The 23294-nt window shown below is 39.9% G+C and overlaps 1 protein-coding gene across 1 annotated transcript; it reads left to right on the top strand.

Moving 5' to 3' along the window:
* Positions 1-330: 330 nt before the first annotated feature.
* NCOA3 (nuclear receptor coactivator 3) lies at positions 331-21749 on the top strand. The gene is made up of 21 exons (XM_054391721.1): positions 331-428; positions 2178-2350; positions 3443-3543; positions 4863-5037; positions 5577-5765; positions 5995-6096; positions 6904-7044; positions 8306-8453; positions 9574-9962; positions 10177-11057; positions 11515-11650; positions 12710-12901; positions 13390-13629; positions 14994-15120; positions 15572-15743; positions 17585-17881; positions 19031-19135; positions 19450-19675; positions 19891-20065; positions 20614-20755; positions 21738-21749. The coding sequence occupies exons 1-21, from the start codon at positions 331-333 to the stop codon at positions 21747-21749; spliced, it is 4221 nt and encodes a 1406-aa protein (XP_054247696.1).
* Positions 21750-23294: the final 1545 nt, after the last annotated feature.

Raw genomic sequence — 23294 nt, forward strand, 5'->3', positions numbered from 1 at the left:
TACCTTTTGGCATAACATTAATTTGCCAATTTGATCCCAAGTTATCTAAACATACATTAAAACATTGAAAATGTGTTTATTTTCAGACAAATCAGTGGGTCCAGTACTATGGTGCAAAATTGTAAACATCTCTGAATCAAATTTTTCACATTTATTTTTTCTTACATAAAACTTTGTAAACCTATATTTTGGCAAAACATATAGAAAAAAATATATGGATTGCCAGTAAAAGTATTCACACGCAAATCTGGATAGGTTCTCTGCATTTTGAATTATTAGTTTGAGAGGTGCATTCACAGTTCTTATTTTATTGCTTTTAGTTGCTGATGCATGGTAAAGATGAGTGGACTAGGAGAAAATTCCTTGGATAGCTTGACCAATGAGTCAAGGAAGCGCAAGGCGTTGCCCTGTGATACACCAGGTGCAAGGTAGGTTAACATAGACCTCTCTGGATTTGTAAATTGAGTTTTAAAAATAATTTTCAGGTTTTCATAGCAATTAAGAGTAAGCTCTACCTAATTATGTTCAGTTGAAAAATTCCTAAGGCCAGCTTCTGTTATGAAGATGCACAGCTTTACTGTTACGTGTAGATGTGCCAAAGCTGATGAACTGTACTCTGTAATTAGACTCTTGTGGAAATCTTAGAGTGAGCATATAAGAAATCACTGAGGCTGTGATTGCAAGGTGAAAGAAGAAAAACTTCTTGCTCCACAGAAATTTGAAAGGCAGCATCTTCTATTTGATAATTGATTGGACAGACCTCATTTCAGATGGCTATGGTCGGCACAGAACACTGCAATAGGTTCAGGGTTTTTTCCTTTATTTCCATTTCTCCAAACCAGTTCTTTGCCAGTTCATCTCAAATTTTTGCATTCCATGCTGTCTTCCTGCCCCCTTCACTTAACTCTGTCAGAGATTATCGAAGGGACTCTGTTTTCTGTCCCCCTCCCATCTCATTGGTTTCTACCATGTTATGTGTTCTGTGTTCTCCTTTCATGTTCTTGTTCATACAGGGTATTGACCTTTATTAAATTTGTTCTGTGTTCTCCTTTCATGTTCTTGTTCATATGGGGTATTGACCTTTATTAAATTTGTTTTCAGATTCACCAGAACACCAGGCACTGTGTGTACTCACATTTCTCCCTCTTATGTACCTTCTCACTGTCCTGTGCTAATTTACCTGCATTGTGCAACAGATTGTGTATGAGATCCTCGGGTTCTCCCACCATATCCCAATGTCTTTTTCTGAGTTTCCTCCATTCCAATTTCTCTTTCCCTTTCTCCAGTGTCTGTCTGTTCATTCAAGAATTCTGTTTGTCAGTTTGTCACCCTTCATTAGCTTTATCTTTCAAACCCCTGTTTTATCATGTATTTCTCCAGTATCAGTTCGTGCATACTTTCCTAAGTCTTCAACTTGATTTTTTTTTTCTTCCTCAAAGAATACTTTTCTTTCCTTGTTTCCCTCCCTGTGCCCGTTCTTGACCCTTCTCTTTCTTCTGAGTCCTTGGTATACATCATGTATGACTCTTCTTTCTGTTGGTTTAGGCTGCAGACAGTGTCTTTACTCAGCAGAGATCTATGTGTGAAAAGAAATTTCAGGGAGGGATTTTATCCAGCTGCATTTGGTTGTCTGAGGTTCTGCTGTTTTTTGGATGTCAAGATAGAATTTTTGCTCTGATGCCTAGAGGTTTCTGAGGCATCACCTTTATAGTAATTTTGTTACAAGCAAACCAAAGGGATTTCATAGAATGTTAAAATTACATTTCATTTCTCTAATAAATTATAAACCAAATTTCAAGTAACTTTTAAGGTTCAGATATAATTTCTGTATGAGGATCACAATTTCATAAGAGGCAGTTGCTATTTTCATTAGACTGGAGTAATCAGAGGAGGATGACTAACTTCCTCATATCATCTTAAGATAAGTTTGTAGTTAAAATTAAATAAAAAAGAAAAACAACAAACCATAAACCAGAACACCAAATAAAACACACAACCCCTCCAACTAAACAACAGTGCAACAAAGCACATGCCCTGCAGATTTGTTTGCTGGAAGGATAACTACTACCTCACTTTAATAGGTAGGTGTTACACGAAGTACATTAAAGTTCCCAGAGTGAGCACAGCTTGTGAATCTGATTGTATGAAGTACATGAAATGATGTTTTTGGTTTCTAGTCTGACCTGCAGCGGTGAGAAGCGCCGGCGTGAGCAGGAGAGCAAATACATTGAAGAGCTGGCTGAGCTGATATCTGCTAATCTGAGTGACATTGACAATTTCAATGTCAAACCAGACAAATGTGCGATTTTGAAGGAAACCGTGAGACAGATTCGACAGATAAAAGAGCAAGGTACAGTTCCCTGCTAAGCCAAAATGAATAATTGAATTGTCCTGTGATTTCTTTTCCAAAGCAGTAGTTCCTTGGGAAAATGAGTAGTGTTTTTCATAATTGCATGTAACTGAGAAAGCCTTCAAACTTTGGCTTGAACCAAGCTATTAACATACCTTAAATAATTTTCTGTTTAAAAGTAAGCAAATATTTTCTATCACTTTTTTTTTTTCTGGGAATCAGGGTTGCTTTTGTTCTGTTTTAACACCAGCCTACCTCCACCCCTCAATGATTACAGCCTGCAAAGTATACCCATTTTCTTTGGGCAGTAAGGTTCTGTGCTTGATATTTTCATGGTGAATTGCCACACTTTTGAAGACATGTTAAAACAATTCTAAAAATTCGTCTTAATTCCTGCTTTTAAGTTTTTTTCCTAGCATAATGTAGTGTATTGTATTGTCACAATTCTGTTTCACTGTAGAGGTATGTGCTCATCTTCTACTCCTCTTGTGATCTGCTTAGGCAGCCAGCAAGTACCATGCAACAAAGCTTTCTGTCAGTTTTCTATCATTGTGCTGCTTGGCACGGATTCCCATTCCACCTTCCAAGCAATCAGTTTATTTTACAGTGTTTTATTCTTAAAATATGATTTTCATTATGCATACACATATGTATCCATAGACATAAGCATGTGTTAACGTGAGCCAAAGCCCTTTAGTAGAACAGAGGTCATGGCATCTGAAGGCTTTGACCCATGATGATGAGATGATCCAAATAAAAACACAAGGAAAAGAGAAGTATAATGAAGGCCAGTGAAAGATTCAGTAGACATTCATCAGACAGATGACCCTAAAAGCAGCAGAAGAAATATTGTTGATCTTTTCAGCTTTAACTGCGAAGTCAAATTATGTAAGCAAAGAGCTTGGTGTTTTATGTAGCAGTGACAGTTTTTCTAGTTGTAAGCAACTAATAATATATGAGAGCTCCTCTCTCATGTGTGCTTTTTTTTTTTTGCCTTTATTCAGATGGCTTCCTAGAATCTGGCTTGTAACACTGCCATGTGGCCTTCATGGGAAGTGTCGCTTTACTGAAATGTATCTTTTGGGTTTGCAGGAAAAGCAGTTTCTAATGACGATGACGTTCAGAAAGCTGATGTTTCTTCTACGGGTCAAGGAGTTATTGATAAGGATTCTCTGGGACCTCTTTTGTTACAGGCAAGTACAAATTAGGCCCTAGGAAATCTCTGTGGACACAAATATGGCAGGTGAAAATATTACAGTAAAGCCTGCATTCCTGTAGTAGTAAATATATGTGAGAACTGTACAGAATGATGCTTGAAAGGGTCAGGAATGAAACCTATCATATTCTGCTTTCTCTCTCTGAAATTCACTGTAGAAGGCAAGAGAAGAACAGCATTTGACTTTCTTATTATTGTGCTTTACTTTCTCCAGCAGTCATTAGCAAATTACTACTAAAGCAGTGATTAGTATTACAAGGAATATTTTGAATTTTTCTTTCTCTAGGTGATAGGCATTAAAATAAATAGACGAGGATTTTTTTTTTAAGACTAGAGCTTTGTGCTGTGTATTGGAGTTTGTGATTCTAAACTGTGAAGCATTTAAGACAAATGTCATCAAGTAAAATAGCTTAAGAATAATGGTAAAGAAAGGTACATAGCAGATACTGTTTCTTTATGCCTGGAAAACCACCCCAGTATTTCCAGGTTCGTTAAAAAGCACTTTGAAACTTTATTGTTTTACATAGATACTGAATTTTTTTTTTTTTTTTTTTCCCCTTCAGTTCAGAAAATACAGGATTTTAAGATATGGGTACACCCTCTTCTCTTATCACCTGCTGGTGGAAATGTCTTCCTGTTCTTGTCTTAATATTTGTTTCCATTGAGTTTCTGCTTGTTCAATTTGACAGCTATTTAAATAATGTTACAGATTCATTATCTTGTGTTCAAATAAAGCAAGAATGAAACAAGAAGCCTGGTTATCACTGTGAAAGAGCTCAATGGAATAAAAAATGAACAGATTAATTTTTAATATTGAAATCAGTCCTTACTAGACAACAGTTTTCCTCAGAGAAAAATTTAAAACTTCAGCTCTACCCTTGCCAAGAAATGCATGTTTTGTAACTTGACATTTATCATCCATACAACTTTTAAATTAAATTATGGTGAGAATTAGAGTCATAGAATAACTTAGGTTGGAAGGGACCTTAGAGAGATCATCTACTCCAACTTCCCCTCCATGGGCGGGGAGGCTTCCCAGCTAGACACAGCTGATCAAGACCTCATCCAACCTGGCCTTGAACACACTCCCATGGGGAAGGCATCCACAACCTCCCTGGGCAGCCAGTTCCGGAGTCTCACCACCCTCATACTGAAGAACTTCTTCCTAAAATCCAGTCTAAACCTACTCTCCCTCAGCTTGAAACCAGTTCCCCTTGTCCTATTGCTAGACACCCTTACAAAAAGTCCCCTCTCCAGGTGATGTCTTACATGATGTGTTGTCATGTTAATATTTAGGCATTGGACGGTTTCCTGTTTGTTGTAAATCGAGATGGGAACATAGTATTTGTGTCAGAGAATGTCACACAGTATCTGCAATATAAACAAGAAGATCTGGTTAATACAAGTGTCTATGGTATCTTGCATGAAGAGGACCGGAAGGACTTCCTTAAAAACTTACCTAAATCTTCAGGTAATAAGGGTTGCTCTTTAAGTAACTACTACACTGTTACTAGCCTATCTGAAAACAATCAGAGAAGAAAAAGCAACTTGTTTTAAAACCCAATTACTTACAGAAATCACATTTGACTACAAAAAGATGTTAATCTTGAAAATTGTTCTTGTATTCCTACTAAAGCACACCATCAAAAAGAAATGTGCTGGAAATTCACATGGTGCTTTGGCCTTTGCTTATTTACCTGTAATTTAAAGCAAGAATGCTAAAGGAGCATGTTCCTTAAAACCTCAAATCTAGCTAAGGAAACTGCCTGGTTTCCTAAGTATGGGAATGACTTCTCAGCTTTCCTTCAAGTGACTGAAAATAAGGGAAAGAGGTTTTTTTCACTAGCTTCTAAATACCACTCTTTAATACCATGGTGTGAAACTGATGCCATATTGAGAAAGGACCTTAAAATATTCCTCAGTCTCTCTCATCTAGGAACAAGGTATCTAAATTAAGAAGAATTGGGTTTATGTGAAATTTTTAATTAATTCTTCCTGTGTTCTTTTAAGTTAATGGAGTTGCTTGGAGCAATGAAACACCTAGGCAGAAGAGTCATACATTCAATTGCCGGATGATGGTGAAAACCTCTCATGAGCTTTTGGAAGATGTGGGCAGCCACCAGGATATACGTCAAAGATTTGAAACAATGCAGTGTTTTGCTTTATCTCAGCCAAGAGCTATGATGGAAGAAGGGGAAGGTAGGAAACTTCGTGGAATTATTTCTGCACAAAAGACATCTCTGACTAAAGCTTTTTGGTATTTAGTTTACATTAGGAAGTCTGTAGCTTCTGCAATCCATTCGTAAGTAAGTAGGGACAAAACACAAAGATGCTTTTTAACAAAGATAGATGCTTCAAGTATTTTATTAGATGCTTTAATGAAATAAACCAGGAGTGAAATGAAGCTGTTTTCCCCCCCCAAATATAGATTTGCAGTCCTGTATGATTTGTGTGGCACGTCGGATCACAACTGCAGAAAGGGCATTTCCAACAAATCCAGAGAGCTTTATTACAAGGCATGATCTTTCAGGTGAGAAACGTACCCGACATGAAGGTATCTTTTTTTTGTCTTAGTGCTCTTGTACTAAGTACATGAAGTATGTAAATAAATCATGTATCTGTAGTGAGTAGCAGAATTCATACTGGGAATTCCCAACTGGTTTTTGCAGTATACTATTGTTGGCAGTGGGGTATCGTGTCAGCTGTGGAACACATTTTCTGTCCACACAAGTGGGCTGTTGTTTGGCAGCCTGGTAGAGAGCATTACTTGCTTTTTAACCTGGCAGCATTTCAAATGGTTGTCATTCTGTTTTCTTTTACACATAAGAAATCACACTTTAAATCATAAGTGAAGCTAATGAAAGTCCTTCAGAATGCTTGTGTTTTCATATGGTACAGGAGCTAATGTTTGAAGTGCTTTATACTGTTTATATTGAAATGCTTATATAGGGCTTTTTTAGATGCCAGGTAGAGTTCATGATGCTCATTTGTGGATGTAGTTGGTTAGTATTTTGGAAATTTTACTGTATGTGCATTGTTTGGGTGCCTGTAACCAGACACTAAAGTTACTGTTTTCTAAAACCTCTGGCATTAGCCTGTGGGTGCTTAATTTCCTCTTACTCAGTTATCTAAATCCCTTTGAATATTCACGTTTTAACAAGCAGCATCATGTTCCTATATGGCAGATAATTAATAAATGTAACTTCTGCACTCACAATTCGATGTTGGGCAGAACAATTAAAATGGTGATATTGGAGGCTTCTGAAATGTACCATATTTATAGATGATTGGCAGAGTTACAAAACTTTTAACTTCTGTATTTTCATTCCTGTTGCAGGCAAACTAGTCAACATTGATACAAACTCACTGCGGTCTTCCATGAGACCTGGCTTTGAGGATATAATTCGTCGGTGCATCCAGAGGTTCTTATGCCATAATGATGGACAGTCATGGTCAAACAAACGCCACTATCATGAAGGTAAAAGTCTGGTTGGGTGGTCTACTGCTTGTCCTAGTGAAACCCAAAAATGCTGAATTCTGCCCATGCTCTTTTTTCCCATGTTTTCTGTTAGTGTCAACTGCTGCAACTGATTTACAAGGTTAAGGAGAATGACCTCTTTCTCAAGAGGAATTCTGATGGAGTTATTTTGTTTTTCTGGTGTTTGTTATGACAATTTTCATGGAAAATATCAGGTTCATGGTATGGGAGCCTGAAGGAAGCTGGTTTTTCACAGATACATATATCAGTGACAGCTATAATTCTGTAATGACATGTCATCCCTAGTTATCACTAGCTTGTTATTTTTGTTTCACATTAGATTGACTTTAATTATAATTCATCCTTTAATTTGTTAAATGGTAGCTCTCTGAAAGTGGTAACAGTTGTGCTGATGCCCATTTTTCACTCAAGACACAAAGGTTAAAAGTATTTCCAGTGTTAAATGTTTTGTAATGCTAATTTGATAACCTTGGTAGATAAAGTGAAGTACAACCACTGTCTTCAGTAAGAATGATGACATTTTCTATCTAAGTTTTCTGAACTCTAGCCTTATTGAAGAATTCACAAAGTAATTTAAGTAGAAGAGGTGTTAAATAAAGGGAAATTTACACTGGCAGAATATAGAGTTGCAATTCCATTGGAAGTTCTTTGGCTTAACTGATACAATTAATAAAAGGTGTGGAGCTCAGATTAAAAGCAATGATTTCCACAATTTTTTTCTTTGAAATAAAACTTGTAAACTTAAAAATACCTCATCTGTAGGCTTCCAAGTTTCACTTCTATTCTATGTTACTTACCTGTGTATTTTAGTGCCATTAATATTAAAGTGATGAGTCTTCCCAAGGAGAAGCCATGGAAACCTACTAATCTACTTTAAAGCCTGTAAACAAATGTAGAACTTTGCCACCTGTGCGTGGTGAGCATCAAATACTGCAGAAACAAAGTGATCTTGTTGGATTTTTATCTTCCCTCCATTAATTTAGGAGAAAATGTGGAGTATTTCACAGAATCACAGAATGTTAGGGGTTGGAAGGGATCTCAAAAGATCATCCACTCCAACCCCCAACACCCTTACTCTGAATATCTGTCTTGGGTGTTCCTTTTAAAAAAACATAACAAAAATTAACCCCCACCAACATCTTCAGCAAATGCAGGGTATTGAGTTAACAGTCTGTAGAGTGCATGTGAATATTTATTTGTTTTTTTAAATATGACCTGTATTTGTGTGTTTCTTTTGCAGCTTATACACAAGGTCATGCTGAAACACCGTTGTATCGGTTTTCCTTAGCGGATGGTACCATAGTGACAGCGCAAACAAAGAGCAAACTCTTTCGGAATCCTGTGACTAATGACCGCCATGGATTTGTCTCTACCCACTTTCTTCAAAGGTAAAATCAATGAACACAGAACCACAGAATGCTAGGGCTTGGAAGGGACCTTGAAAGATCATTTAGTCCGTGCCCCCTGCCAGAGCAGGATCACCTAGGGCAGGTCACACAGGAACGCATCTAGATGGGTTTTGAATGCCTCTAGAGAAGGAGGTTCCACAACCTCTCTGGGAAGCCTGTTCCAGGGTTTTTTCATCCTCACGTTGGAAAAGTTTTTTTCCTTATGTTCATGTGGATGTTTGTCTGTTTTCTAAGTGTCATAACAAAAAGGTATCTGACCTTGAAGATACCAGACAAAAATAGTATGCAAAAAGATTTTATCTGATTGAAACTCAAGTGGATGGGATGTAGCTTGGGAAGCAGAGTTACACAGCATTCAAATCCATGTGTCAACCCAATGCTGACACTCCCAACTTAACTGTGTGAAGGAAGGACAGTCACAGCCAGAATAGAGGCTTTTCCTCAGTACATGCATGGAGCCTGTATGATGTATTCGTAATTCTCTTGGGTTAACATTTACAATGATGAAACACTGAAAACTGCAATGCTCAGTTACATGGTTTATCTTACACTTTTTTTTATTGCAGACCAATTAAAAAGGCAACAAAACCCCCTCAGATGCATCATTGATGACTCAAAGTTTAGTGTAGCTTAAACAGCATTTCCTGTGACCTGTTCTTGTTGATTGTAATAATAATGGAAATGCCACTCTGGAGGGAATCTGTCTGCCTCTGACATTAGAGTGCCTCCAGATGCTGAAAAATGAGTAGCTGAGATTGTTCAGGGTGTCATTAGTGTTCACAGTAGAATGGTGTCATGCATTGACTCGGGAAGGGAGTAAAAGAAGGAAGATGTTTAAACTGATAATCTGACTAATAACTGCTGCTGAAAGCCCTTGGAAGGGGTGATGCTGTGTGTACTTGTGACTCAAATCACCTAAAGGGACTAGGCACTTCTGTAATGAATAAATGAGTGGCTTAGTTCTGCTTTTGTGGAACTGCTCTTTTGAAAAAAAATATTTGCAGAGTTATTTAATAATGCAATTCTTTGTAGTGCTTCATTCCAAATAAGGTTTTAATTTGTTTTCTTGGGGTTTCTGGGGATGTTGTTGATCTCGCAGAGAGCAAAATGGATATCGGCCAAATCCTAATTCAGTTGGGCAAAACATCAGAACACCTGTGGCTGGAAACACAAATTCTGTTGGTGGTCTTATGAACATGTCACCTGGTCAAGGCATGCCAATACAGAACAGGAATTATGGCATGGGAGATCCCAGTGCAGTGGGTCAGCTCAGCAGCACTCGATATGGAGGCCCTGGTAATATGGCACCAGTGAACTCTGGCCCTGGAATGCAGTCCTCTGCTTATCAGAACAACAGTTATGGCTTAAATATAAGTAGCCCACCACATGGTAGTCCTGGTTTATCTTCCAACCAACAGACTCTGATGATATCTCCTAGGAATCGAGGGAGTCCAAAAATGAATTCACACCAGTTTTCTCCAGTCACAGGTATTTTATCTTTGCTTTGGTATCTTGCCTTACTTTAATGTCAATTTCATCTGTCATCCTTTTTCACAGTTCTGTATGACCTTGTATGCATTAAATGTAGTACACCTGACTTCATGGTAAATGAAATGAAATCAATGTGGCAGCCATACATAATCCAAAGGAAAAAAGACCCAGGCAGTACTGCAGTCTTACTTTGATCTCTCTCATGTTACAGGTATGCACTCTCCAATGGGATCTGCCAGCAACACTGGCAACAGCACTTTCTCTAGCAGTTCTCTTAGTGCTCTTCAAGCCATTAGTGAGGGTGTTGGAACTTCTCTTTTATCAACACTTTCTTCACCGGGTCCAAAACTGGATAATTCACCAAACATGAGCATGGGTCAGCAAAGTAAAACGAGTACCCAGGACTCCAAAAGCCCTTCTGGTTTGTATTGTGAACAAAATCAAGTGGAAAGTTCCATCTGCCAGTCAAACAGCAGGGATCTCCTTAATGAAAAAGATAGTAAAGAAGGAAATTTAGAGGCATCTGAAAGTCAGAGAGGACCATCCGAAAGCAAAGGTCATAAGAAACTTCTTCAGCTACTCACATGCTCCTCAGATGAAAGAGGACATTCTACAGCATCAAACTCACCTTTAGACTCCAATTGTAAAGAGTCTTCTACCAGTGTTACCAGTCCTTCAGGAGTTTCCTCATCAACGTCTGGAGGGGTGTCTTCTTCCTCAAACATGCACGGGTCACTCCTGCAAGAGAAGCACAGGATTTTACATAAATTGTTGCAGAATGGCAATTCTCCTGCAGAGGTAGCCAAGATCACAGCTGAAGCTACTGGTAAAGACACTTACCATGATGCTAGTAACCCAGCCCCCTGTGGAGAAGGGCCTGTCAAACAGGAACAACTGAGCCCAAAGAAGAAGGAAAACAATGCTTTGCTACGCTATCTGTTAGATAAAGATGATGTTAAGGACCCACTTTCCAAAGAGTTGAAGCCTAAAGTAGAAAATGTGGATACTAAAATGGGACAGTGCACTAGTTCAGCAATTCCCACTTCTAGTCATGAAAAAGCGATGAAAATAAAAACAGAACCAGCAGAGGAGGTACAGTATAACAAAAACTGGTGGTACTTGAACACACCAGGGTTTTCTTGTTGCAGTGGGTGGCCAAATACAGAAGTCTTGTTTAGTAGATGTGTGTAGTTTCTGAGAGAGTGCTGTGCAAAGGGTACCCATTCTTGATGAAAGCTGTTTGCTCTCATTAGTATTTTTCCCTTTGTAATTTGTGGTGAGTGAAATGTTTATATTCAAAGGTGCTTTTTGTTTTATTTGTTTGTGTCCTTCCAGTGTCTCCTAATGCCCAAAATTAGCCAGCCAAAACACTCTTGAGAAAATGTAGCTAAATGATACCTGAAGTTCTTTGGAAATGGAGAGTACTGTCAATGAACTAAAACATTTATCTCCCATGTATATCCTTCAAGATTAGCAAGGAGGTAAATAAAAGCTGAAGGATAGCCATATGATGGTGTATAACCTTGGTATTTTACTGTGTCTGTTTCAGATGAGTGGCGACTTGGATAATTTGGATGCAATTCTAGGTGATTTGACTAGTTCAGAGTTCTACAATAATGCTATGTCTGCAAATGGAAACAACCTTGGGACAAAGCAAGCATTATTCCAAGGCAATGCCTTATTGGGTAAGGAATTACATCTAATATCTCTTTGGGTTTAAAATTAGGACTCTTTTTTTCTTACTTGATGTAAACATAATGCATCGTCAAGTCCTTAGAGAATGCTTTTTTGATCTGTATCTTCAAGGGCAAATGCAAAATATGCAATTAAGCTTTCATATTATGTACACTATTGGCTGTCCTGACAGCACTCATCTACTCTACACACAATGAATAAAGTTAACTTCAGTTCCTGATTTTATGGTTTCTTCTGGGTTTGTCTAATGATTTCTCAGAGACATCAGGAAAAATATTTTGTGACTTGTCAACTAAAATTGATAATTTGTTCCTTAAAACTACAGATTTGGTGGTAAGCTTTTGATTTCCCACTTAACCTATGTCCTGCAAATTCTATCAGTACTGGTCCTTGACATTGAAAGTAATGCCTTTCCTTAGTAGGAAGCTGAGCAGACCTTGCTAACAGACCAGCATCATTGCATTGTCACTTCCTTCTATAATGTTTGTTCTCTCTTGGTTGGAGAGAGCAGTAGATTGCTGAAGTAACCTAAGGAGGTGAAACATGGATAACGATAAATGCAAAACCAGGTACAAGAACAAGTCAAGCCACTGACACTGCTGACTGTGGAGCACAGTGATTTCTGGGTTAATCAGTCCAGATAGTGCAGTGTGTTCAGGAGCACACTGCATCTGGATTCAGCCTGTTCCACACAGAACCATTTGACTTGTTCCTGTCTCCATGTCACAGTACCCAAAGACTGGGCAGTCCTCTCACAGGGAGTCTGTAACACTGGTGTTTTTCACAATCTTAAAAACATTGCTCATGACAGAGCTTGCATGAACTTTTTTATGTCTAGGGCCAAAGGGAACTGCATTTGGCTTTTCCTGTTAAAGGTCCTAACTGTGTACTCAGTGTCATTTGTGTAGTGAGAATGTAAACAAAATAACTATTGCTAACTTGTTTAAGGTCAAATGTATCTGCCCATAAATAGATCAGACTTACTTATTTAAGTCATTCCTGGTGCTTTCCATTTCAAATGCAGTTTCCTGCATCTTTTAATTCTTTAGCAGGTATGAGGAGTCCCCAGGCCATGCAGACTACTCGCCCTCCTTTCAACAGAGCCATGTCTTTAGACAGCCCTATGGGCTCCAGTGCTTCAGCGAGGAGTGTCAACACATTCTCCATGTTACAGAAACAAAACTTGATGGGTGGAAGTCCAAGAATGATGGAAAACCAGGAAAATTTTGGAGCCAATCTGGGTTTGTTGATTGTGTACAAATAGATTTCACTCTAAAGGAAAAAGCTTTTATGTAAAAAAGATTGCAAGATTATAATATGAATTTTGGTGAGAGAGAAACCTTTAAGTACATTAAATCTGCCATCAGCATATAAATGCTTCATAATTATTGACCCTAGCTAAGATAATAAAATAACTGTTTATTATCTGAGTATTACTGCTAGTGATTTTGTTTAGTAGTTACATTCCTATTTTGAGTTCTGACTTTAATGTGGGTTTTGATATAAGCAACAAGAACAGGTCATGATGGCAGTTTTAATATTTTTAAATATCTTTAGATTAATGTAGCTGTTTAGTGATTCAGAACTTGGCATGGCAAACTTTAGATGCTTTTGTAGGAGTTCAGTGAACTACTCTACTCCATCATTGGCAGGTGTCCTTGTTGGTAAAGCAATACCAGCCTTAAACACAAAATATGTAATCTATTGTCTTTTCTGCTCTTTATTATAGCAAGTGCTCCCAACAGAAGTGTGGCAATGAATCAGCATCAGTCAGCAGACTGGGGTTTGTCAAACTCAAAGGTGAACAGGTTGGAACAGACAAATTCCTCTTCGATGCTGAGGCCAGGAGCGGAGTTCAGCGCATCCCTTCCCAGACCCACGGTGGGTGGCTCTATGCCTGGGCTGCCTGTTCGCTCCAACAGCCTACCTGGGACACGACCAATGCTGCAACAGCAAATGATTCACATGAGTAAGTTCTTTGCTGCTGCTTCTCCTGCTTAGCACCATCTCACTAGTTTCTTTGTAAATGTTCACCATTGGAATCTCTCCAGTCTTGGTAGAACGCTAGCTTTGCATCTAAAGAATTTTGGAGGTAAAGACTGTTGTTAATGTTCTGGAAGATTTGATGACTTCTTGATTGTTCTTTTTGTTTTCTTCTGGTGGTACCTGTGTCTTTCATACACAGATAATTTATGCTGAGTCTTCAGTTTTTTTGGGGAATATTTCTGTGTATTTTAGTGCAGTACTACTCTGCTAAATCCCAGGAACTAAATGCCATCTGTGGTTGTATTTGAAGATCTAGTATTCCAATTAACTTAATCGATTGCACTTGATATAGGTGTTTTAAGTTGCTGGCTTCTTGGCAACAAGGGTAGGGGGGTTGGAACTTAGATGATCCTTGTGGTCCCTTCCAACCCTGATTATGATTCTTAAAATCTTTTTCTGAAGTATTTCAAAATTCTTCTTGCATGGAGTATTGAAATTTCATATAAAAACATATTGCAAATACAGGTTCTCTTTTAAGCATTTGTGTGTGCACGGAAGGAAACAAGCTGCATGTTTAAAATATGAAAATTCCTAAAGCCGTCCTGTCTCTTGGAAAGGTTTAGCCTACAGTTGAAACTGTCCTGTCTAATGTGCTAATGCATGCCCAGTAAGGGCCAAAATAGGCTGTGGCATTCCTTTTTTCCCTTTTTGATCATGGAAAGTTTCTAAGGCTGTTACCAGGTCTCTTAAGACTACTGTCTGTCACGTGACACGTGGATATAAGGCTAAATCAGGGAGAAATTTGTTCAGCCAAGTCAGAATTGCTCAGCTTACCTTCCTAGAAATCATCGTTAGGTGATGCCAACAAATAGTGGGAAATGATGGGATGACACAGGCTCTACTGTGTAGTGCTGTTATCTGTCTGAATAGATAAAAGGAAGGGTGTACTTCCAAAGAACAAGATGTTATGTACCTTCTGTTTCTTTTGCTTTTCACCAAACATTGTTGATGTCACTATTGCAAAGTGCTGGTACCCAGACTTCACTAGCCAGAAAAATCATCTCTTTTTTCGGTAGAGTTACCGTATCTGTCAAGTTTCTGGGTTTTTTGGGGGGCTTAAGGATTAGAACTACAATTCTCCTCTAACAGGGTGGCAGCATTAGATCACTGTCGTATTTAAATCTGTGGTGAATTGTAGTTCTGAAATGATTGTGAGTGTATGTATATGCTTAAAAACATGCTAATGGAAAGCTTGTGAAGCTACTTGACAGTTTGCTTTGTATGAACACTGGAGAGCAAGATCAGACCTTTTTGTTTTTAAAGACACACAAATGTTTTACCTTGCAGGGCCAAATGAGATAAACATTGGCATGGGAGGGAATCCGTATGGACAGCCAGGTCCATCCAATCAACCAGGATCCTGGCCTGACAACATGCTGTCCATGGAGCAAGCATCACGGGGTTCACAAACCAGGTAGAACTGGGCAAGGTTTTAAGACAAGTTCACTGTTTGTCAGAAGAATTCAAGACATGGAAAAAATTAATGTATCTTATGCAGTGAGAGTAATAGATTGGACTCAATCTAGTTCCATTTCTGGTGCTGCTGTGACACTGGGTGTCCTACAACCTAGCTCCACAAAAGGCATTGCAAACAAAATCAATCAGTTGGAGAAAAGAGATGTGAAAATCTGAATTAATTTTTCTGTAGCACATGCAGAAGCCAAGACAAAACAGTATTTGTGTTCAAGGATACATGGTAGTTGGTTGGACATATTAGGACCTAAGTGTGGAATTTGAAGTAAGAATTAAGAACTTGGTTTTCTAGGTAATTACAGTAATTAATCACCTCCAGGTTAACACATTACATAAAATGGTGTAAATGCCTTTACAGTCCATAATGGTCAAAATGTTTTTATTATTTATAGACAATTAGTTAGAAACTCCTTGGATGACCTCTTATGTCCAGCACCAAGTATGGAAGGCCAGAATGATGAAAGGGCTCTTTTGGATCAGCTGCACACATTGCTGAGTAATACAGATGTCACAAGTCTGGAAGAAATTGATAGAGCATTGGGAATTCCTGACCTTGTAAACCAAGTAAGAGATTTTGGCTGTTTATTTTCCCAAACCCTTCATTGCTCTGTTACTCAAAAAGAAAGTGAAGAGGGCCTCCTTACTTCCCCTGCCTCCTGACTTCCTCCCCTGCCTCCTGACTTCCTCCCCTGCCTCCTGACTTCCTCCCCTGCCTCCTGACTTCCTCCCCTGCCTCCTGACTTCCTCCCCTGCCTCCTGACTTCCTCCCCTGCCTCCTGACTTCCTCCCCTGCCTCCTGACTTCCTCCCCTGCCTCCTGACTTCCTCCCCTGCCTCCTGACTTCCTCCCCTGCCTCCTGACTTCCTCCCCTGCCTCCTGACTTCCTCCCCTGCCTCCTGACTTCCTCCCCTGCCTCCTGACTTCCTCCCCTGCCTCCTGACTTCCTCCCCTGCCTCCTGACTTCCTCCCCTGCCTCCTGACTTCCTCCCCTGCCTCCTGACTTCCTCCCCTGCCTCCTGACTTCCTCCCCTGCCTCCTGACTTCCTCCCCTGCCTCCTGACTTCCTCCCCTGCCTCCTGACTTCCTCCCCTGCCTCCTGACTTCCTCCCCTGCCTCCTGACTTCCTCCCCTGCCTCCTGACTTCCTCCCCTGCCTCCTGACTTCCTCCCCTGCCTCCTGACTTCCTCCCCTGCCTCCTGACTTCCTCCCCTGCCTCCTGACTTCCTCCCCTGCCTCCTGACTTCCTCCCCTGCCTCCTGACTTCCTCCCCTGCCTCCTGACTTCCTCCCCTGCCTCCTGACTTCCTCCCCTGCCTCCTGACTTCCTCCCCTGCCTCCTGACTTCCTCCCCTGCCTCCTGACTTCCTCCCCTGCCTCCTGACTTCCTCCCCTGCCTCCTGACTTCCTCCCCTGCCTCCTGACTTCCTCCCCTGCCTCCTGACTTCCTCCCCTGCCTCCTGACTTCCTCCCCTGCCTCCTGACTTCCTCCCCTGCCTCCTGACTTCCTCCCCTGCCTCCTGACTTCCTCCCCTGCCTCCTGACTTCCTCCCCTGCCTCCTGACTTCCTCCCCTGCCTCCTGACTTCCTCCCCTGCCTCCTGACTTCCTCCCCTGCCTCCTGACTTCCTCCCCTGCCTCCTGACTTCCTCCCCTGCCTCCTGACTTCCTCCCCTGCCTCCTGACTTCCTCCCCTGCCTCCTGACTTCCTCCCCTGCCTCCTGACTTCCTCCCCTGCCTCCTGACTTCCTTGACTTCATTCTCCTAAATCTGCCTTTGGAAGCATCTACATTAAGTGGTGATTTTCATGGGAGAAGTTCAGTATTGATTAATTTTCTTGTGCATTATGAAAACATAAAATGATTGTTTTCTTTCCTAAGTTTATTGTATTATGGCTTGCTGCATAGGGAGTTATTTTGGGTATAAATCTTTAATTCATTAAGCAAAAAATTGTGTTGAGTTTCTTCAGTAAACTATTGTCAACTGAGTTTGGGTTGTGAAATACTTAACTAGCAGTGACGTGTTAGTGGGTAGGACTTCTGTATCTGCCAGTTCACCTTGAAATTTGCATGGCTAGCAAATAGGTAACAAAGTCTCTAAATATTTTGGAACTTGCTAAATGCCGCAAAATCCTACTGTCACTTGTACAAATAGCAGTTTGAAAGTGCAGAAGGCTTGAGCAACGATACTGCTCTGCCTGTGTGAGCAGTGTACAGCAAAACTAAGGGTTTGTTTTTCTTTTTTAAAATATTAATAAATTTCTATTTCATTTGTCTGAAGGCAAAACTAAGTGTTATCTGTCCATGCTATGCTCTGCCCAAGGAACCATTGGTTGTGGTATGCTGCTTCTTGAGTAATCCCTACACCAAGGAATATACTGCTAATGAAAACACTTCTATGTCTGTTCAAGGGACAAGCTTTGGAGCCCAAGCAAGATTCATTTCAAGGTCAGGAATCTTCAGTCATGATTGACCAGAAGGCTTCATTATATGGTCAGCCCTATCAAGGGCAAGGGGCAGCAATGCCAGGTGGTTTTAGTAATATCCAGGGACAACAGCCATCCTTTAATTCAGTGATGAATCAGATGAGCCAACAGAGCAGTTTTCCACTTCAAAGCATGCATCCGAGAGCAAACGTGGTGAGACCTCGCACCAATACGCCAAAGCAGCTCCGCATGCAGCTCCAGCAGCGGCTCCAGGGGCAGCAGGTAAGCCTGGGCTCCTGCCTGCATACTGTGTTTAGGTGTGGGATAAGGTGCAGACTGAACTGTGTTGCCTTATGAATGTGAAAGCTGACACTGCAGCAGGTGATGGAAAGGATGGATCTTTCACATTGACAGTACTCTTCACACCGAGTGCCTAATGGCTGTAGGAATGAAAGAACCTTTAAGACAAGTGTTCTTCCTTCATCAGCCTCCTTAGCTACAGATTAGATTGGTTCCTGCAGCACACGACATTATTGCTTCTTAAACCATTACTCTTACAGCTCTGGATGATCTCTTGATCCATTTAAAGACTGAGTATTTTTTTTCCCTGAGTCTCACTGACACCATTAAATGGGCAGCTGCATTTCTCTTGGAAATTAATTCTTGCTTCTTTTTTTTCCCAATCTTTTCTAACTAATCGTTTTAGCTTATTGAAATACAGGTTTGTTTTCCATTTTTTGATTTGATGCCACTGTGGGTATTTTCTTAAAAGGTGAGAAGAGTAGATACAGCTATAAATTTTAATACTGCATTGAAAGCACCACTTTGACAATTGTTGCATGATTTCAGTATTGAATCCCCCACCCTGTGAAAATGCAGTCCTGAATCAAATCCAATGCACCAATCAAACTCTCAGAGAACCAAGATGGTGCTGTGTGACATAAAGGGCAGTATCTAATCCTTAGGGAATACTGTGCTTTCTCCTGTCTGCTCTGTGACACTAATTCAATCTGTATGGCTTTTGGGGGGGGGTTCTGATGGAGAGGGAGGGATGAAGACAGAATATTATTATTTTCAGCAAAGGCAGTGGTTGTATCCTTCTGTATCCTTCCAACAACATGATTTGGAACAAACAGGCTACTAGGTATTTATTCTTAAAAGTGCTAATTTCAAGGGAGGAAGAAAGTAAAGCCAGTTCATGCTGCTAACTGGGGTTTTTGGAGGTTTTTTCTTTCTGTATGTTTGATCTGCTTCACCCTGGATAGTTTGGTACTTCAGGTACTATGTCAAACAAGGCAAAAATTAACAACTGCACTTTATGGATTCAAGAGGTCCATAAAGAGCATTTTTTTGGATGAATTGCCATTGCTTTGTCCAGTACTGGAATTTTCAGGCTAATAGGACTAAAGTGATTGTGTTTTTTACCCCAAGTTTATGAATCAGACTCGTCAAACGCTTGAAATGAAAATGGAAAACCCAGTCAGTGGCAATACCTCAGTGATGAGACCAGTTATGCAGCCACAGGTGGGATCACAGGTAAGTATTTAAAAATATATTCATAAATAAAATTTGTTCAGTGGGCCATGCTATCAATAGTGTGATAATAGCCTTTTCCATGTAGCATATGGTAGCCAATCTACTACTTCATTTATTTAGCACTAATGAGAACTTAATGAAAACTTTTGTCTGATACTGGGATGATTTTTGTACTGGTTGTGTGTTTTCATAACTTTCTGTTCTGATGATGGATATGCTGGATCTTACAGTTAGAGTGTAGGTGGTTTTAATTGACCATGATTTCATTTGTGAAAGTGTTTTCTAATATGATTTTTCTTTTCTTTGGGGGATAGCAGCAAGGTTTTCTTAATGCTCAAATGGTGGCTCAGCGTAACAGGGAGCTAATAAGTCATCATTTTAGACAACAGAGGATGGCAATGATGATGCAGCAGCAACAGCAACCTCAGGCCTTCAGTCCACCACCAAATGTGACTGCCTCAGGAAGCATGGATAGTGCTTTGACAGGCCCTCCAATGGCTCAAGTTCCTCCACAGCAATTCCCCTACCCACCTAATTATGGTACTAGTACTAACATGATTTTGTTTTTCTGTCTGGTTTTCTTTTCCCTTTCTCTATTATTAATCCAAACCACCTAAATTCCTGTCATTCTGAAAAATGGGAAATACTGCTACAAAAAAAGGATGACTTTTTCCCTTCTTATCATTGTAAGAAGATAAACTAAAAGTACCAGGTAATGGTAACTGAAGTATTCTGTCTGTCCTTTGTTTTTTAAGGAATGAGCCAACAACCTGATCCTGCATTTAGCAGGGTAGCAAGCCCTCCCAACCCAATGATGTCATCAAGAATTGGACCCTCCCAGAATGCAATGATACAGCATCCTCAGACAGCAACGATGTACCAGTCCCCTGAGATGAAAGGCTGGCCCTCAGGAAGCATGCCCAGGAGCAGGTAAACTTCTCAATTATAACCCATGGCTCAAAAAACATCTTTCATTTTGTTGAAAGGAGAAGCTATGTCAAATAGCTTGCAATAGGAAAAGGAGTAGAGGGAGGAAAAATGGCTGTATCTCTAGTGTCTGTACTGTCCTTGATCTTTTCCGGTTTAGGAAATAGAGTGATTAATGTAGCTTATGCTTAGCTCACTTTATTCACATTGGACCTCTGTAACTGGAAGCAACATTCAGACTTTGACTAGTGAACAAATAACTTGGAGGCAAATACAAAAGTTCAGGATAGTATTGCATTGGACAGTACAGCCCTAACAGAAGCCTCCAAAAAGGCAAGAGGAGGAAATACACACACACATGCCTCTGCTTCAAAAAATGCAAAATGCATTTTAAAAGGGAAATTTCTGTTTATATGTTGAACAGGTATTAGGTAGAAACGAGTACAGATAAAAACAGTTGTATCTTTCACCTGTTGACAGCTGACGCACAGAAAGCAATGTATCAATGTGTGAACTTGAAAGGTAATTATATTTGTCCTTTTGTGCTTCAGTTCTTTCCCCCAGCAGCAGTTCAGCCATCAAGGTAACCCTGCAGCATACAGCATGATGCACATGAATGGCACCAGTGGCCACATTGGACAGATGAATATCAATACCATGCCCATGTCAGGGATGCCTATGGCTCCAGACCAGGTAAGCTGTACACAGAAAAGATCTGTTGCCTCCTTTCCCATGAAATACAATCTGCTTTGAGCCATTCCTCTGGCACAATCCTTCTCTCAGCTATCCAGTTTGTATTTACATCTGGTAACTTACCATTTGTATATCCCAAGAGATTGGTTTTGATGATATTTCCATCAAACCCAAGCTGTGTGTTGTGATTAGCTGTTGACTTTGAAGTATCATAGGTAGGATCAAGGCTTAAACTCCATAAAGGATGCTTAATACTTCTGAGCCTGGAGAAATCCCAGAGAGCAAACCACGGAGATTGTGAAAAGCATCTTCAGCAGTTGTGGGAGATTATATGTAATAGCCCTCAGGAGTCAGACTAAGAATCCTAGTAAAACAGTGTCCTTCTGGCAGCTGCTGCTGCTGCTACTTTTACCCTTGTACTGCCTTAGAATAGTTTGTGTATGCATAGCAAGAAACTACAGAAAATTAAGGCCTCTTACTTAAGAGACAAAAGAGCCAGTAAGAGGCACTGCACAGAAGGTTGAAATACTTGAATATGCTTCTGCTGTAATCTTGCTACAAAATAGCAAGGGATGAGCAATGCAACATTGAGATAAGCTGAATTTATTCAAGTAGAAAGTGCCTCATGAAATTTTGTGTAAGGCAACTAAGGAAGCAGCCAAAATAATCTCAGGACTTCAGGGAGTCAAGTTAAGGTATCAGAGGACTTTGATATAACAAATAGCTTGTATAAAGAGGAGAAAACGAAGGTGAAATGCCAGAGATTCCAGAGCCACGTGTCATACAGTGAAGATTCCCAAGTGGCATGTTTAGAAAATCTGGGACAGGATTTATTTTCTACAACTTCAAAGCGGAGCAGAAAAACACCACCCTTCCGCTTGGAATTTGCCTGTCAGTACTTTCCTCTTCAGAAAGCAGTACACTGACCAGTGTGTCCAGCAAAGGTCTGTTTGCTCTGACGATTCCTTCTCTTCTTTAACAGAAGTACTGCTGACAGCTGGAGCCACCTCTGCGGGCAGGAGTGCGCTGTGCTAACCCTGCACTAGTACTCTAAAGGAAAGCTGCGCATTCCTCACGGCCCCTACTCCTGGCCTTATGATGGAAACAAGGGATCTGTCCTGTTCAGCACCATCATGTCCTAAGTTGCTTCATTCAGAGGGGAAAAGAAAACCCCAAACCCCCACAACAAATCAAAACCCAACATAACCATGCTGCAGTAGGAGCAGTCTCTATATTTCTGTATATTGTGGTGTACAAAAAAAAAAAGGTCATCAATACTTTTGGCAGTCTGCCTCTAGAGATGTGAACTTGGCGATGGCATTGTAGTAGACACCTGATGGCCAGTCTTCTGGTTCCCATTTTTATTTACTGTGGTTATCCAAAGCCCTTTCACTATAGGCAGACAGAACTGCCTGGCTAAGTCATGGTGGTAAGAATTTGATTTCTCTAGTAACAATATCTGACAGAGAATGTAGTTCCTAGCCTTGACTCTTTTATATTAATTCCTGAATATAAATGCTGCTTTTAATCTCATACCCCCAAGAGTCAGGATTTCCCAAACAAAGTAGCAGTGCAAATGGAATTGGCACATACTAGTCCAAAATCCTGTCCATTGAAGCAAAGGGGTGAAAGGAGAGGATAATACATTTAAATTATTTAAACACAATTGTGACTAATATTTACATGTTGATGTGCAGCTGAGTGCACTTTATAAAAGACTATATAATGGATTAATGCAATATCTTTGGTAAGGACTTCATATGAAGGTAGGGTGTGCTCCCTTTTCTTCTCAACCAATCTCTTAGGAATTATTTGCAAAGACTGCATCATGTAATGTTTTCTGCCTATGGAAATTAGAGCAATAATCTTTCATCTTTTGGAAAATACCTTCAGAAAAACTCAAGGCAAGGCACTGCAGTCTGAATCAGAACTTTGCAGTCTTTTTGTGAATACATTTTGTAAATACAAGCTTTAAGATAATGTATTATATCTATGACTTTTGTAGGTCACTAACTCATTTTTGCAGAGTTTGTGAAGCTGAATATTTAACAAATTTGATTTCTGGTAAACTCAGAGTAGTTGAGGTCCAAATAGAAATTTTTTTTTGTTTGTTTTTTGTTTAATGACTTTGAAGCTGGGTGACTTTGGCCCACATCTTTGTCTTCTTTGGTCTTCAACACTTCATTTCTTTCTGCATCTGTAACATACAGCTTTTTATACAAAGTTAAATGCTTTCTTCTCCACCTGTGAGCACTTTGTTACATTTCTTTTCACATAAGGCAATTGGACAAAAAGGCTCTGTGTTGTAAGATGTTAAGACTTGTCACCATGGTCATGTCTTTCTGCAATATGTTGCCTTTTTAAGTTGGTGACTCTGGATTGTGTCTTTTTTTTGGGTCAATTTTAACGAACTCTGCGTGTTCTTCAAAGAAGTTTGTCTGTTGCAAAACATTTGTTGTTACATGGCATCCAGAATTTTTTTTAAGGATATTAAGCCACACTTTAACCAAATGTCTGCACCTCATTGGATTGTTCTAAT

Source organism: Indicator indicator, chromosome 24 (genome assembly GCF_027791375.1).
Source record: "Indicator indicator isolate 239-I01 chromosome 24, UM_Iind_1.1, whole genome shotgun sequence".
Lineage (NCBI taxonomy): Eukaryota > Metazoa > Chordata > Aves > Piciformes > Indicatoridae > Indicator > Indicator indicator.